Below are 17,619 nucleotides of genomic sequence, written 5' to 3' on the forward strand. Positions count from 1 at the left end.
CTTCACATCACATGAGAGAAATGGCTTGAGTAAATATATATATATATATGTGTGTGTGTGTGTGTATGTGTATATCTGTTTTCTAACCAGATCACTTCAGTAATCCAGTACCTCAGCTCACACAAGGGGACAGGGAAAAATGTCCAGGAGTGGGGAATGGCAAGATGCTGAAGGAAACATACACTGCGTAAACCACGCCGCAGGTGCTGCTCTACTTACGCAAGTAATTGCTCAGGCCCAGTTCCCGCAGGCATCCAGCCCCCTGGATCTCAGTCATCCTCAGGCCATCAGTCCTTAAGTGTGGAGCCTTCCTACCCAACTACTACTCTTGAAGACAGCAGAGAGGCTAGGGGGAAAAAAAAAGTTGTGTTTCTTTTTAAAAAAAGCAAACACTCACAAAAATATTTAAATGAAATCTCTGAAAGGGGAAGGAAAAAAAAAAAAAGGCAGGGATTATTCTTCTTTCAGCCCCATCCCTGACTCTTGTGAACAGAGAAAGGACAGCAGGCTGCGCAGAGCCACGCAGGTGAAGTGAGGGAGCTCAAGGCTGAACTCTTTCAGACTCCACCGGTTCTCTGCAGGAGTCAAGATGTAAGACTTGATTTCAAGGTGTGGAGCAAACCTGGCTTCTCAGCGAGTCAGGGGGAGCAGCGGCTGCTCGGGCGGGCGGGACCTCAGCATCTGTGAGTCCTCTCCTGCGACTGGAAGAAACTTTGTTGTGCTGTATTTCACTTCTGGGTGCCTTCAGGCTTGCAGGCCTGGTGGGGCAAGAAATTGCCCTCTTTCCAGCACAAATCCCATCTATAAATCGTATTTACAGGCCTTAAGTATTGTGTTTTATCCAATGAGTTTTGCCATTACACAGATTTTAGGACATGGTTTAAAGGTGTGAATTAATTGATTACACTCATTAACTGTTATGATTCATACAAACTGCTAGGTGTGGCCAAAGTTTACAAACACAGGCACTAGGTGCTCCTGCCTCGATAACTTCAGTCCAAAGTTCTGCTCCTTGCCTACAATGGCTTTACCTTTAGCAGGGCTGGATTAAAGCACATTAACATCTCCTGCCTAAAATACCAGCATATGGAGTTGTGGGATTACGTATCAATTTATCCTGTAATTAAATAAGTGGAGTAACTTGTGCTTACTTAGAATACAAAGCCAAAACTGTGAAGGAGATGGAACCTAAACGAAAAACAAACAAAAAAAAAACCCCATCACACACACAGAACTTGCTCGGGTTCAAAAACAGTCTAGAAGAGCAACAGCTTCAAACAGGACAGGCTCCTTTTCCATCCCGTTGGGATGTCAGCTCCGGGGCGGGGTGGGGACCTACACCCTGAGACTTCTCTGCGCACATGAGTCCCGCAGGCCCCTTGTCACGCTTGCCCACGGGGACAAGGACACGGCTCCTGGGGAAGTCTGAGCCTCTTGCTGCTGCCGCTGGCGCTCCGAGGTTGCAGCCAGGGTGCTGCCCGAGCTCTGGGCACGGCAGGGCAGGGCAGGGCACGACCGGCTTCAGCTGCCCGTTCCCCCGTGCCCGACGGACCTTTCCCACCGCGGCGGCGGCGCCGGGGCCATGCGGTGCACGGGGCGCTGAGCTGCTCCGGCCCCAGCAGCTCGGGCTGCGGGCTGGCACGGCTGGGGAGCGAGGCCTGCGGGACGGGATGGTCACTCTCCCGAGGAGCGGTGGAAACCGGAGCACGAAAGCAGAGCAGGACGGCCGGGCTCCCGAGCAGACCGCCGGTGAGTGACGGCGGGGCTGCCCGGCGCGGGGGGCGGAGAGCGCCGCAGCGCCCCCTGACGGCGGCGGTCGGGAGGAGCGGCGGCGGTTGTCACATGTCGGAAAGTCCCCGGCACTGCCGGTGGAAATCCCCGGTGGGGTTTTTTTTTGTTGTGTGTTTTTCCTCTTTTTTTTTTTTTTTTTTTTCTCCCTGGCGCTGAAACAGAAAAGGAAAAAAAAAAAAAAAACACCAAACAAGAGGCTCGGCTCAACCCTTCATTCCGCAGCGGCGACGGCAGCGGCAGCAGCTCCGGCGGGGAGGGGGCGGCGGAGGAGAGAAGGGAGTCCCGGCTCGGCGGGGCTTGATGGCTCCCGAGCTCGGCTGCGTCCCACCGCCCCAGCCCCGCTGCTGAGCAGGAGCTACCGGCAGGATCGACCGGAGGAGGAGCTCGCCGGTGGAGAGGTGCGCGTCGCTCCGGGAGCGGGCAGGGCACGGCGGGGCAGCGGACCCTCAAACCGGCTTCATCTCCCCCATGCTGCGTGCAGGAGGGCTCCTCGGGGCACCGGGCGGGTTCGGCCGCGGTGTTTTTGCTCGTTTTCCGCCCGGCACCCGAGCAGTTAGCGCTCCGGAGGGGGGCTGTGTGTCGGTTCCCGGTTCGCGTTGGACGGCGCTGGCCGGGCGGTGAAGCTGTGCCCTCTGTGGCGGGGCGCTGGCCGGGGCTCGGCGGGTCCCCGGCCCCCCGGGGGCTCAGCGGACTCTCCGCAGCACGTCGGGCGGGGAAACCGGCCGGTGGGGGGTTGCTGGGCTTGCTTTTAGCGGCTGCCGCGGCTGGAAAAGTTGTTTGTTTTGAGCTCTTCTCCGGTGAAGCTGGCAGGTGGCAATAGCGGCTGTCGTTTCCACCTTGCATACGCTTGCTTCCAGCAGACCGGTTAAGTTAGGGGATTAAGCCGTGTAAACCAGTCCTGTGGTGTATATATAACACCCTCAATCCTCATCTTCTTCCTTGGTAGAGTGATAATGTGCTTAGTTCCGTACCAAGCACTCAGCAACCCAGGCAGAGAAATCCATGGGTGCTGAAGGTGTATTAAGCACGTTTATTTTAGCATTATTTTCGCACTTTATGGAAAGGAGTTTATTATTGCTGTTTTTCAGATAGAAAACATAAAATAACTTTATGAAGCCACTGGCAGATCTCAGAACAATATTCAGCTTTCCTGAGCCCAGCATCTTCAGTATTACATGTTCAGAAAGAATGCTGCCTCAGCTACTTAATCATTGCTAACAGCTGTTCTCTTCTGAGAATTTGTAGTCATTGCATGTCAAAAGGTAAATTAGTATAACATACAGTAAAGCACAGTACAGTATAGACGAATACAATTGTAGCTGTCTGTGGATCTGTCTGCTCTTTGGATCTCTAGCTTAGGCAGCTACTGAGTTCTGTTTGTTTCACACATTGTTTTTGAAAATAAGGGTTGATCAGATTTTGCCTTGATTGACATTTAATTACCGTAAATAGCACTGACAGTAATTTCCACGTGTGGAGGGGAAAATATGCCTGTAGAATATAATACTGAACGCTTCTGTAAACTCAGTACTTTTTGTTACTTAAAACTGGAAATAACCGTTTCAAGGGTCCATGCCGATAGTGCTTAATCATGTGATTAGTCTTTATTCATGTAAAGATATCCCACTGACTCAATAGCTTTACTTACATAAGTAAAGAATTCAGTATTTCGGTCATCTCAGATCAAAGTATAGCTGTGATTGTTAAACAGATTAATAAGGGATTGTTTATATTTCATTTCTTAAATCATACATATGTTTAAATATAGGATTACATAAATAGCATGTGTAAAACTATATTGATGGGGGAGTGGATGAGAAAATATGTTATTGCCATGTTGGTGGAGGAATAATAAGAATAGGCCATCTTTAGTAGCTAAGGGAAAGCTTTTCTGCATGTTGCAAGGTGTGCCAGCTCTGAGCCCTGTACCTAGTGCTCCTACAGGAGCAGAGGAAACACTGGGTGGATGACATTGCCCTGACTGAGCAGAAAGGACTTCGCAGCATCTCGTGTTTCACTTGCCTCTATTTAGGGCTTGACATGATGTCCTATGAATCTCTCCATCAGCTGGTTCTCGGAGAGATTACAGAGGGCAGCTCTTGGCAGCAGGAGTTTGAGGTCCCCTCTTACCCTGGCAGTGTCCTTTCCAGCCCATGTGGGGGTGGATGTCACCAGTGGAAGTGTCTGGGTAGAAGAGGAGAGAGCAGCTGGTTCCCTGGGGAGAAGGACGTGCTTAAACCCTTCTGTGCAAGAGGAGTCTTCTGCCTTCAGAGACCTGGGAGTCCCTCCCTGGTCAGTCTGTGAGGCTGTAGTCTCTCTGGCCCTCCAGACTCCCATCTCCCTGAGAGAACTTCCTGATAGTTGCATCAATCAGATTTCAGTTGCTTCTTGTCTCCTTGTACTTGGCATAGTATACATTGAGACCTTAATATATACCGGTGGCTTGATATTTGCCCGTAGATTCATAATCACAATTCTAAACATGTTAGGCATGCATATCTTTATTTGGTTTAATAGAAATTTTGCTTTGGTTTTCAATGGCAGTAATATATGTGGGCAGCATAGGCAATATCTCCATGTAACAATAGGTTGTTGGTGTTACTGCAGTGCACAGGAGTTTTGAGGGATGTGGTCCTTATGTTTGGCTCTGGCTAGCCACAAAGTTAGTGTGCTCTGAATAAGTATTTCAGAGTGTGTACACAGTTTGAGGTTATGGGTTTTTTTTTTTTCTTCCTGCTGTAGCCCATGAGACCAGAGGTACTGAAGAAAGGGATGCAGGGCAGCAAACATTACATGTCCCACTGTGGAAAAATATTGGGGTTTTTGAGCCAAGTGGAAATGCTTTTTCAGCTATGTTGACTTACTGCTGAGTAATAGCAGCACTGCAGTCTGCACCCCCACATGCAGCACAGGCACCTCTGCAGTAGCTCTACCACTCAATAAATATAAGGAGCCTCAAGAAGAGTAACGTAAGTCTGTCCTTGAGTACTGGCTCTGCTACAAATTCCACCTTCGGCCACTGTAAGTATGGGACAGATACTAGCATGGCATGTAATTCTTTGGGCTCTTTTTGTACTGTACCAGGCATCACTTCTCAGAATGTATAGGCTGTGGAAATCTGAAATGGTCATTATCTGCTTTTTGTGGCATGTCATCAAAACAAGAGCTTGAAACGTGCTGAAAGTTCAGCAAGTTCATATGGGATTACACTGTGCAATTATCAATTAGTCGGGTTTCCAGGATAATTTTCCCTTCCCTTGATCTTGCTTTCTTTTATCCTTACTCTGATTCAAATGCTTTTTTTTTATTTTTTGGAAAGATGATGCAATTTCCTTCGTTATTAATAAATTCGCTTTAATATCTCAGTAAGTGATAGCAGTAAATGATTGGAATAAGCTGGTCAGTGTCTATATCTGAGTAATGCAGAGAGGCTGATGGATATGAGCTTTAAAAACCATCATCTATATAAGGATCAGTGGACTGCATCTATTCTGTGCTCATTTTAGGCAAACCTGCAGCCAGAATCCCACCCCTGAAAGTGCCTTCTCAATCTCCACAGAAGTGACAGCACTGTGATGCAAGGACACTAACATGCCAATAAAAGGATCCTTTTTCATTTCAGATGTCTTCTAGAAATATGGCTGGCCAACACATCCTTCCTCAAGCTTTGTATCAGAGCAATATGCTGAAAGCCATGAAAATTAGAGAAAGGACACCTGAAGATCTGGTCAAACCCCCCAGTGGAATAATTCACCACTTCAGGACTATGCACAGATACACCATAGAAATGTTCAGAATGGGCCAGTTCTGTCCTCAGTTTCGGGAAACACTTCAGAAGGCCCTGACTGACCAGGCCACCCAGACTTCGCTGGAGCGCCAGAGGAAGCTCAACTGGTGCATGGAAGTTCGGAGGCTTGTCCCTTTGAAGACTAATGGTAAGTTACGAGCAGGTCTCTGCACTCACGTTAAAATGGGTAATGCAAATGTAGCACCTTTATTAATAGCATCTGTGTTCACATAACTGAAACAGAAGTGCATGACTTTAAAAAAGTGGTTCCTTTTAGTCTTAGTTTTGTAAACTAAAATTCTTTCCACGTGATGTACTGTCCTGAGGCTGTAGCAGTTCCCTGCCCATATAATAATATTATGAATGGCCTGAAAAATTCACAGATGTTTTCATAGTATCAGTAACCTGTGGCATATCAGAGTAAAATACCAGGCAGGAACCTTGACCTGCAACCCATCACCTTTCTGTGAATCGGACTGTGTGTCGGCTGCCTTGTCGGAAGTGCCAAATGGCCCTTAATAGCAGGCAAGGGAGACTTCAGATGCTTTGAGTGATGGGGATGCGTTCCTGTGTATGTACAGCAGAAGTTAATATCCTGCCATAAGCCCTGCTGTTGTAGCTAGCAGGCAAGGTCCACTTGCTGATCCAGCTTTAACAGCAATGCTGCCGGGAGCGTCCTGGACGTGGAGCCTCTGGGAACCAGACCTCGCTGGCCCCAGAATCAGTGTCCCGCACCTAGCCGGCTCCCTTGTCCCCAGCTACCTGCTGGGGTTTGCTGGCTCTTGCATTTCCTCAGGCTCACCAGTAAGTCCCGTGTGTGTGACTGACAGCCATCTTTGTGCAACACAAAGTTTGCAGTCCCCTTCTCTTTCAAAGGTCAGTGCTGGTTTTAGGACTGGGCTTTTGGGTTCCTTCGTGTGTATTGCATCAAGTGCTGTAAATTAAAAGATACAGCAGTTGTGCAAATATTTCCTGAATAGGGTACATGTGTCCACAGTCTTGAGCAGGAAATTTTTGCACATGACTGTAAGAGTCGCTGAGCATTTCACATTCAGTGGAGGAAAGATTTGGTAATGGCTATGACTTATGGTCATGCAGCTGCAAACTTGGACTCAGGATTGCCTACAGCACAGATTGCCCCAAACCGGGAAAGTCAACTGGGACAGTGAGGACTCCATGAACATGGAAAATACATATTCTTTGCTGAAGGAGCAGATGACACTGGTTATAGAAACACTGGGTGTGGTGGACCTGCAGCCTCATTCAAGTCCTTACATTATGTTCCGCGAATGCTTCTTTTCATATCTTTTTATAAACACATTGCTCTTATCTTCCTCGTCCATGTTCTTCCCTTCTCAAGTTCTACCATATTTTTCAGTCTGATTGCACCGCCGTGTAGATGTCACAGCTGTGACCTAGAAGAGCCTGATTCTAATGTGTGTCTCTGTAACTGTCATTGAGGCACTGACCTTTTGGTGGGCTTTTGCACATTCATAAAATTCCCATGACTGTAATTAGGCTGTTCATGGAGAACGCGTAACCTTGAACTTCCAGCCGGACTGGAGCTGCAGCTCTTTGCAGGCACTAGGAAGATAACCTCACTCCCAGTGTTGCATCTTCAAAACTTCACTCCAGGAGATACACTAACACATTTACTAGGAAAATGGACAACATGCATAATTTTTGCCCAGGGCAAAGAGCAACGGTTTTAGAATCTCGTATCTCCTCTGTTAATACGTGTCCTGCGGGGGTTAACCCTGCCTGGATGGGCGCTTGTTGCTGACAACACTGTGTTCAGTAACTATGACTTCTTGCCTTGTCCCATGACTGTCAGCCCGCGTTACGAATGAGAACAATCTGTGGATGGGGGACTTGGATCCCATCCGTGAGCAGGAGTACCAGTACATAGGATGCTGAAATCTTAGGGCAGGTTGAGGGAAGGCAAAGCAAGGGCTCGGTTTGTGGTCCGCCCGTCCCGTACCCCACGCAGCCAATGAACTCTGCTTCAGTTCAGTGCTTTAGGGTCATTAAGTGCATGAGTAGTAGGAGTGGCTTTGAGAACCTGTGGTTTATGCAAAGTAGTCACAGCGAGGAACCTTTGCAGGAGAGAGAAGGTAGGCTGGGCTGAAGGAGAGGATCCCTGAAAGAAGAGACAGAAGCCTAGAGAAGCCCTGTATTATCCCAGAAAATAACATGTTGTGTTTTGGTTTGTTTTCTCCCAGGCGGAATGAAGAATACTTTAAAAAGCATTTAGCTGGTTAATCCACGGAAGTGAGGGGAATGTACTAGTTCTTTCAGTCAACAGTGGGCTTTCTTCAGAAAATTCTGGGTTTTTTTCTAATGAAGGTTTTAATTGTTGAAAACAGAGAAAGTATGTATTTCCTATAGGATCTTTCGGTGTATATTTTGCCTGATATGTGCGTTATGTGCATGAGTTTGTGGAGTGGTGTTTTGCCCTTTTTTTTTTTTAAATTAAAAAAAGCCCTTTCGAAACACCACACATTTATTTGCAGGCATGCGAATGAAGGACAGAGAGAAAGCAGTAGGAGGTATAAAAATCGAAACTGTTTAAAAAAAAAAATTAAAATCAAATAACATTCCAACATCTATTGGCTGCAGAGATTTCACTTGTATAATGAATCGGCATTCATTCCAGCCCGCCCAGCCACACCCCCCGGGAAAGTCCGAGGGAGGCTTCACTGCTCAGCCCTGTGCACCGCAGAACAAAAAGTACAACTGTTGCTCAATTGCTAGTCAGACAGCGTGGGGGAATTCCAGCTGCTGTGTAAGGAATTTTGGGCAGCGCTTCTCAATAAAGAACTGAAAGCGAGCTCTCAGAGAGACAGAGAGAAAAAAAAAATCTTATCTTTGCTCTAGATTTTGCAAAGGGAAAATTTTGATGGGATTAATATGTCATCTGTCTTGGTCAGAAGGAAACCCAGTCAGTTTTTCTGTCTTATATGTTGTTCCCTGATTTTTGAACTCAAGTAAGCAGCCTGCAGACTTGAAGTAAGCTTTGCAAGACAGCATTCAGAGACCAGAAGGAAGTCGCAGGAACCTGATATGCACAGAGTCCATAACAATTTAGAAAATGTTAAGTAGATTTCAAAGGAAATCTTTTTTTCAGGTTCTGGGGTTTGTTGTTTTTCTCTGCAGTTTTTCTCTGCAGTTTCGTAGCAGAGGTAGCAAAAGTGTTCAACAAATGTGTACCTGAGATCATAAGGTATGTGGCAAACTGGGTTTAAGTCTTTCGTGAGTGTTCTTTGGCTGATGTTTTTCCCATATGAGAAAAATCTAGTAGCTTTACCATGGTTGATGCCCTCAATTCCAAGGAAATTGCTGTGGTTTCTTAGCATTCAGTGAATCTGTTTACCACCGTCGTAAACATCGAACCTACTTCTGAATCTGAGGATATGACAGTAATGATTCTTGATGTCTCCCTTTTAAGGGAGACATCCCATTTTGAAGATGGCTAGAGACAGAATTTGAAACTCAGCCATAGGCATACTTTGTGACACCTTTTAATTAAGTTAGTTAGCTCCTCCTATTCTCAGTTTCCTCCCTCTGAAATTGCAGAATATTGCTTTTCTTCCTACCTGTACGGTAAAGAGCACTTTTTCAATGCAAGGAATCTGTCTGAATAAAAATGAAATCATTATGGTTTTCGTTTATTTAGCTTTAACTTTATATTTTAGAAAAACAGCCCTCTAAATAAAACTTTTAACAGCACAGTATACTATCAGTCCTGAGAGGAAAGCAGGAGGTGTTCTTACAATTACTTTACATAAATCACATACCCTTCCCTTTCTGTCTCTTTTTTTAATTACAATTCCTCCGTCAAGCACAGCCAAATGCCTTTCAATGCAGTCCTGGTCAGGGGATATGAGGCTTGGTGTTATTATAGTATTTTCTTAGTGGCTTCCATAGTCCCTACTCTGTGCCATCAGGTATATATCTGTATATACACTGAGGGATATTTAAGGGAGATTTGCGCATTCTTTTGTCATTTTAAGTTGACTTTGTTGTGTTTAAAAGCTATTTCGGCTGTGCTTGACATTTGCAGTTGACCCCAAAACTCAGTTCATGGTATCAGGCAAAGTTAAGTAAGATAGATACGGGGCAGGCTTCCCACCACTGCTGAATGACAACACCAACCGATGAAGGAGAGAAAACCAGTAGAGAGGGGACTTTCTTCATTTCTGTCCCTTAACAGGGAGCTCATAGCTGTGGTCTTCTTGATAAAACCCTTCTGTCCGAGGCTTAGAGAAAAGTGCACAAGGAATATGGATAGGCAGAGCGTAATTCTACATCCCACACACTTATGGGGTTTTATTTAAGCAGCTATTTAAAAATAATGTACTCTTTCTTTTTTTTTGCAGGTGATGGAAATTGCCTCATGCATGCTGCATCACAGTACATGTGGGGTATTGAAGATATCGACCTCGTCCTAAGAAAAACATTGTTTAGCGCACTCAGGGAGACTGACACACGGAACTTCAAGCTCCGCTGGCAGCGGGAGGCTGTTAAATCCCAGGAGTTTGTAGAAACAGGACTCCACTATGACACCCGGGTAAGGTGGCCTGAGGGAATGGTGCTGTTTTCTGAGTGCTCGTCAGCGTTGGCTTGCTGATTTCATTTGCTTTTTGGCTTCACGGATTCTGCTGTTAGTGAAGAGCAGAAATAGTCTTCTTTTGGAGGAAAACATGAAGGCGTGATTGTTTGGAGCACTGCTGTGCTGCAGTTGGTTCCTGACCTCTGTGTCTTTGAACTGTTGCTGATGGGTGTTTCTTTCCTCAGAACTGGGAGGAGGAATGGGAATACCTCATTGAAATGACCTCCCCAGAAACATCTGGGGCTCGAAACAGGCTTCCATATAATGCACTGGAAGAAATCCACATCTTCATCCTTGCTAACATCCTCAGAAGGCCAGTCATTGTGCTTGCAGGTGAGTTGCCCAGCCAGTTGTCTCATATTACAGACCGTGTCACTCTGTGCTGAATCAGTAATCTTATTTTGCTTGTAGTTGTTTTCAGGTAGATATGTTTCAGAACTGGGTATTTTCAGCAATTGCTCTAAAATGCCCAGAATGTATTTTCTCTTGCTTGTAGCACATACTTATTTCTGTTTATTTGTCTTTTCCTTTTCTTCCTTATGCAGATAAAGTGGTGAGAAGTTTAGAGTCAGGCTCCAGTTTTGCTCCTCTGAATGTTGGTGGTGTTTACTTGCCTCTCCTTTGGCCAGCTGAAGAATGCTACAGATTCCCAATTGTGCTCGGTTATGACAACATGCATTTTACACCACTGGTGACTCTGAAGGACAGTGGGCCAGGTATTTTTCAAGTACCTTGTTTGGTATTTATGTAGCTTCTTCAATAACATCATGCTGATAAAGCATTTAAAATATAATCTGGTTTAGATTTGCATTTCAAAACTTAAAATAAATGTAAAAGAATCCTTTGGAATGCATGCTTAAAGTGTGAGCAGGAGCAGTTTTGACTGTAAATCTGAATAGAAACTGAAGGTTGTCTTCAAAATGCTGATTGAAAGTAAAGTACCACTCATTTGTTTGCAGGCTAGGATCAGTCAAAAGGTGGCCTCTGCTTCATTGTGTTCTGGCCTCCTTTCCATGCCCCATCATAAGAGAAGAAGCTTGGAAGGACGTGGTCTTACAACAGCCTACTGTTGCTTGACAGGGATAATGAGATACATGCTTTGCCATTTTTAATGCATCTCTTCTGGCTGGATAGCAGTTCTCTGGGTTCTCAGGTTAGGGCATCATCCTGTGGAAAGGTACACCAAACTAAGATCTACAGTGCTGCCCACGCTGAGAAGAAAGTTGCTATGGGGACATTTAAAGGTTTGTGGTGCAGACATGTCTGCGTCCTTCCCCAGTGGCACTGTTCAGAAACCAGTTGCTCTGGCCAGCGATTCTCCTCTCTCTCTGAAATTCAGCAGCAGTGGTGACATGTCTGTGTGTTGCATCTTGTGGTTGCTTTTGCCTGGTTTTATATATATATATATATATATACATATATATATATATATATGCTAACCTATCTTGTTTCCCCACAGAAATCCGGGCTGTCCCTCTGGTCACCAGTGAACGAGGCAGATTTGAGGACTTGAGAGTACACTTTCTGACAGACGCAGAGGAGAGGGAGAAAGAGCAGCTGCTAAAAGACTACTTGATAGTGATAGAAATTCCAGTGCAAGGCTGGGATCATGGTACAACTCATTTAATTAATGCTGCAAAGTGAGTGTCATTCCTGTTTCCTCAAAGTTATCTTGTTAACGGTGGTGGGAGAAACCGGGCCGCCCAGTGTGTTTCTTCAGTCATTCCTTTCTTCTACAGTAGCACACACGTTTACCTTCTGCAGTATGAAATAAATGGCATTACTGCTGACATGCTTTGAAGTGATATGAGCTTGAGCCAGCCTCAAATTAAAAGGCAAAAATGCCAGCAGACTGAAACTAATATTTTAGACAAGTAAGCCAAATGGATTAGGTTCACTGATTTTTGGATTACGCAGGAGGGTGGCTGAAAAGTAGTGAAACCCTGGAACTAGTTAGACCAAACTTTTGCACTTCCTTTAAGGGCACATTGCATGAAGGGCAGTTGGTGTAGTTTTGGCTGCCCTAGGGAGAGTACCTGGTGGGATGTTCTTAGCACAGATGCCTTGACACCACAGGCTGTGGTGGTGTGGCAGCGGGCAGGAAGCTATGGCCAGTAGAGGAACCAGCGTCTGTGCTTGTCCCCCTGACGGTTGGGTGTCAGTTACGTGTAGGGGGAAGCTGGTGGCACCCATCAGCTCCTCACATTTCGGGGACACTGGCAGTGGCATCTGCCCAGCCCCTTCACAGGTATGGGAGGGAAGCAACTCCCTGAAGCTTTGTCTTTGCTTCCATTACCACACAGGGAGTGGTGGTTTGGGAGCCTTGAAAATTGAAGTCTTCCTACCAAAAGGATATAGACATATGTAAAGAGTAGCAACCCAGCTTCCCTAGTCCCACTGCACGGATGTGTTCTTGAGTATTACCAGTAGTGCTAGCTCTTCATCCTCCCAGCTGTGGCATGGTGAAGTTCTGGTGCGTAGTTTTCCCTATGGGCAGCGGCAGGGTAGGGATGGTATGATGGATGCTGGCATTACACACACCACGCTGAAGCTATGTAGTTTATTTTGAAGAATTCTGCTGGTAGATAGGGACCCAATAAGGCAAAACCAGGAGCAGATTCTGTGATAAACTGTATCATGAAATGCAAAGCCTACTGTAGGAAAGGCTTGTGTGTGGGCTGGTGAAGAGAGGGGTCTTCCACTCTATCCTTGGCTCAGCTGAGCACTCATCTTCAGAGGACTTCAGGATTGGGGGGATTTTTCTTTTCACTTCTGAGAGAGTATCCATATTCTTCCTGGAAACAGCTCTCAGACACCAAAGCCTCATCTAGAAAATCCTTTTAAGAATACTCTGTTTAGCATTGTGTCACATCATTTCTTTAGACTTTCTTCTTTAGTCTCCATTTGACATCACTGAACACCTGCTTTTAAAATTATTTCCATTTACAGCAACAGTTTAACATCCTGGATCTTCTAGCTGAGTAATATGGATGTGCATTAGATCTACATTTCCTCCCCACGCTGCTTATATTTGCCTCCACCCCCACCATCTGCCCTTTCCAACGACTGATGCAATCTTCCTTTTTTGGCTCTCAGGTTAGATGAAGGCAACCTACCCAAAGAAATAAACCTTGTGGAAGATTACTTTCAGCTGGTACAGCATGAGTACAAGAAGTGGCAGGAGAATGCTGAACCTGCTAGAAGAGAGACCTGTTCCAGGAACAGACAGGAACTGTCTTTTCCCCAGCTCTCCCTCTTACAGGTGAAATGTGAAACGCCAAATTGCCCTTTCTACATGTCTGTGAACACCCAGCCCTACTGCCATGAGTGCTTTGAGCGGAGGTCGCAGGGGAGCAAAGGAAGAAAGCAGACCTCCAAAGCAGCACCTGAGAAACTGAAGGCAGCTGGGTCAGGTTCCTCCCATGGGGATGTTTTTGAACCTGGGGGATGGACACCTGAAGGGCCCATAACGGGGCCTCGCTCCGCACCTCCAACTGCTCCGAGCCTTTTCCTCTACAGCGAGACGACGGCCATGAAGTGCAGGACACCAGACTGCCCCTTTACGTTGAACGTGCAACACAATGGGCTTTGCGAACGCTGCTACAACTCCAGACAGCTTGCTCCTTGCAACAACTTGGATGACCGGAGACATTTAGACTATGCCACGTGCAAGGTGTGCCGTCAGAAGGCCAACAGGACCTTCAATGGCATATGCAGCAATTGCTTCAAAAGGTCTACAGAGCATTCCTCAAACGGCAGCCCTGCTTTCCTGCCCACGTGCCACCAGAGATCGACGTCTGACCCGTCCCAGATCTCGCAGAGCCTCCTCCAGCACTCCTGCCATCAGGCTCCCAATGGCCGCGACGAGGAGCCCCCACCACGGGCACTGCCTCCCGAGGAGAAGAGGGGAGGTAACCTCTGCAGGAAACCTGGCTGCAAGTTCTTTGGGACACCGCAGAACGAGGGCTTCTGCACGCTGTGTTTCTTTGAGTACAGGGAAAACCACGGTAAGCGCAGATGGGGTGAGCTTTGGCACACTGTGGCTGCACATTGGCCCCCTCGAGCTCTGAAGCTCTGAACAAACTGGGTGCTAAAAGGGATGGGTGTGATAGAAGCGGTGTGGAGCAGAAGCAGTGCTGTGAGGATAAGGTGCTTCTTTTGACCATTATTATCCTGTAAAGGAGCATGTGGTAATAGAGTGGGAAATCTGTGAAATCTCTTGTAAAACTTCCCAACAGCTTTCATGGGAGGAAAACTAGCTCAGGAGGGGTAGTCTCAGATCCCTTTCCACGATCCAGTGCAATCATAGTTTGGAATGAATTTTCTTCCCAGCTAGACAAGTTGTAGGGGTCAGTGAGGGAAATGCTATTGTATTGACGCTACTGAAAACCAGTTATGTTGGTAAGGCTTTTTAAACGCTTCACATGAGTTTGAAGATCTGTATCCGTCCCGGATGTAACAGGTATAACACCCTGGAGTAACCACTGAAGTCACCTTGATAAGCAGAGCAAATAGAAGCTGACTGTAGATAATGTGCTTGTATTTTGAAGTAACTTAGGAGTCTATTGTTGTAGATTACCTTGAAATCTTTCTTGGTAGTATCATGTGTATATGTTTAAAGGCAGGCCTTCAAAAGGCATGAAATCTTCATCTTTCATGCTACTGCTCTGTAACACAGGCAAAGAGCCCTTGGATACAGAAGGTGAAAGGCATATGTAAGAGAGAATTATTGCTTTGCTCTGTTTCATTGCTGACTGTGCCAATGCTGTACTTTTCACAGATGTTCAAATTAGGGGACTTCTTTGCCAGCTTGCAATAGCTTATTTTCCAGTGTTGTTCACAATGACTTTTTTTTTTTCCTTCTGACTGTGGAATATATAAAATTGCTTCAGGAGACTAAAAAGTGTAAGGCACTTTTCCCTATTAAGTGCTGTGCTGCTGTACTTGCATTACCCAATGTGCCTGAAATGGGGAAGGCCAAGAGGGAAGTGTTGGGGTAGATCACAGATGACATGCTGAAGCCAAAGGTGAAATTCCTCTTGACTTCAGTGAGATCTAGTTTTCCCACCGAGGGCAAGTTTTTCCTAAATCAGCTGTTTCAACAACTTCTGATACAAAAATCAGGCTGTATTTAAATCTCTTATTTATGTAGCATGGAGGAAAGTGCATCAACTGAGGGGTCTCAGGGTTGTCCAAAACATATGTTTGAGGCTAGCAGATTTCTTTTTTTTTTTTTTAATTTTCTCTTTTTAAACCAAGGAGCTTTTCATAGTTGCTTTGGGTCATCAGATCTATTGAGCACATTCACACTCCTCCTGTCCTTACTTTGCTTTACAGACAGTGCTTTGCTACGCCACCAGAGGAGATCTCAGAGGAAGTCCTCGGCAGCAGGTCAGCTGGGGACCTCCGCGGCCACCTTCCGTAACACCGTGTCCTGCCAGCGGCGCGACTGCGACACCCTGGGCAGCACGATGCTCGAAGGATACTGCCAGAACTGCTTCATTAAAGCCCAGAACCAGCGATTTCAGGAAGCCAGGAGGACGGAAGAACAGTTGGTGAGACAGCCAGAAGTAAGTGTGAACTTCTGAAAAATCTTCCTCTTGTTTAGCGCTGCACTTTTTCCTCTTGTGTGAACAACTTGGGATGTCTACTACAAAATTCTCAGATGACTGCATCCTAAGACAAGCTTAGAGTATCTCATGATTTTTTCCTGCTGCAACTGAGCAGCATTCCTAAAAGTTGTTCTCAATTTAGGTATTCAGTTTTACCTCAGCTGAGCTTTTGCCAACAATTTCAGTGGAAGCAGTTGGACCAACAGTTGGTTTGTTTGCTAAACAGGGAAAGATTTTCATTCTTACCCTTAGTTCTATGCAACTGCATCAAGGGGTTGAGTCTGCTTCATGTCACCTTTTTCATTCAGCCCATTACAGATTTTCTTTGTCCCCGATTTTTTTTCTTTATTTGGTTTGGTTTAACTCTTTTAGAATTGAGAGTTACCAAAGATTAAAACCATTTTTTTCTAAGAAATGACAGAACTTGTGATTTTCTTTGGTAAAGCCCAACTTGGCTCTTGGTATTGCACTTTTCAGAAGAAGCACGTTTGCAACAACCCCCAGTGGTTACTGATACAAACCATGAGCAGAGTTGAAAGTAAATGAAAAGCCGCTTGTGCTGCCAGCACGGCAACTGACAATGTGTTTTAATGTTTTTCAAGAGAACGGGACAGCACAGAGATTTGCAGCGAGCGGCGCTGAGTAGCCAGAAGAGACAATGTGCTGTGGCTTCATGTAGAAACAACCTGGGCTGCAGAAGTGACGACTTGTGCCAGGAGTGCCGGCGCCTCAGTCAGCTTCTGCCTTTGGGGAGTGCCAGGGACCCCGCTGCAGAGGAACCCCCGAAACAACGCTGCCGAGCCCCTGCTTGTGATCACTATGGCAATGCCAAGTGCAACGGCTACTGCAATGAATGCTACCAGTTCAAACAGATCTATGGCTAGTGGAGGAGCTGGTAAAGAAGAAATCGATACCAGCTACTTCCTTCGCTGAAACGGTGCTATTTCCAAAACACTTAACAGTCCTGGGAATGGGAGGGTGGGGGGAAATATAAGCTGTCTGCTCGTGTTTGTTCCCAAGAATGGGAATAAGTGTCTACTTCCTCTAAACACTGCATACAAGGACTGCTGAGAAGGACAGGTTGCCTTCTGCACGGAGCTGTCGTTTATGACTAAGCTCCTACAATGCTGTATTTAATTCTTGGACTTCCCAGGAGGGAGTGTGAAGCATTTGAATCCAAAGAACTTCCCAGTTCTGCCTCTTTCTCAATACCTCCCCTGCTCCCCGGCGAGGAGCCGCGGCTACTGTTGGAGGTGCAGGAGCTCTTTGTGTTTGCGTACATCAGTCAGAGGCAAGTCTTTCCTGAGAGAGATCCCCCAGGACAGGCTGATGCAGCTTGGAGTTGATGTCTGAAGAAACTTGCTTTGGGTTGCCTTGCTGATGTTCTTACAGAGCTTGTCAAGGCAAGAGGTCTCACAGGCATTCAGGGTGTTAACAGCGAGCGGTTCTGTGTTTGCAGAGCACTCAGCAAACTGCAGCCAAAAGAAGACCAGCAGTGGTCTGCTCCTTTAACATGTTTAACCTAACCAGCATTTAGATACTTTCCCAAATCCCAAGACAGCTGGAAAGACAGGTGATTACAGAAGCAACTTTCATGAGCATATGCATGTGATGGGAAAACTGAATCCTGACGTTCCCCACTCGTATGGAGGGAATTGCCTCTAACAGACAAAAGAAACCTCAAAGCCCTTTGTCTTCAGCTTCAGTTCTGAAACCAGAGCAACTCTCTTCAATTGTAACTGTCGGGAACATGTGTGCTGCTGTTTGCAGCCTCCCTACCCATTTCTGTCACACTTCTTTCTGTTACCTTTAATGCA

At 46.1% G+C, this 17,619-nt stretch overlaps 1 protein-coding gene across 2 annotated transcripts; it reads left to right on the forward strand.

Annotated features, from left to right (window-relative positions):
* The first annotated feature begins 1,987 nt into the window (after window positions 1–1,987).
* On the forward strand, window positions 1,988–16,773 carry TNFAIP3 (TNF alpha induced protein 3). 2 transcript variants are annotated; one of them, XM_065631246.1, is made up of 9 exons: window positions 1,988–2,189; window positions 5,414–5,726; window positions 9,958–10,148; window positions 10,376–10,523; window positions 10,736–10,906; window positions 11,650–11,830; window positions 13,287–14,197; window positions 15,528–15,760; window positions 16,405–16,773. In XM_065631246.1, the coding sequence occupies exons 2-9, from the start codon at window positions 5,414–5,416 to the stop codon at window positions 16,684–16,686; spliced, it is 2,430 nt and encodes an 809-aa protein (XP_065487318.1). In that variant the 5' UTR covers window positions 1,988–2,189; the 3' UTR covers window positions 16,687–16,773. The 2 variants fall into 2 exon arrangements, with proteins under 2 accessions (XP_065487318.1, XP_065487319.1); XM_065631247.1 differs by lacking the exon at window positions 1,988–2,189 and adding an exon at window positions 4,732–4,812.
* Window positions 16,774–17,619: the final 846 nt, after the last annotated feature.

Source organism: Caloenas nicobarica, chromosome 3, assembly GCF_036013445.1.
Source record: "Caloenas nicobarica isolate bCalNic1 chromosome 3, bCalNic1.hap1, whole genome shotgun sequence".
NCBI classification, from domain to species: domain Eukaryota; kingdom Metazoa; phylum Chordata; class Aves; order Columbiformes; family Columbidae; genus Caloenas; species Caloenas nicobarica.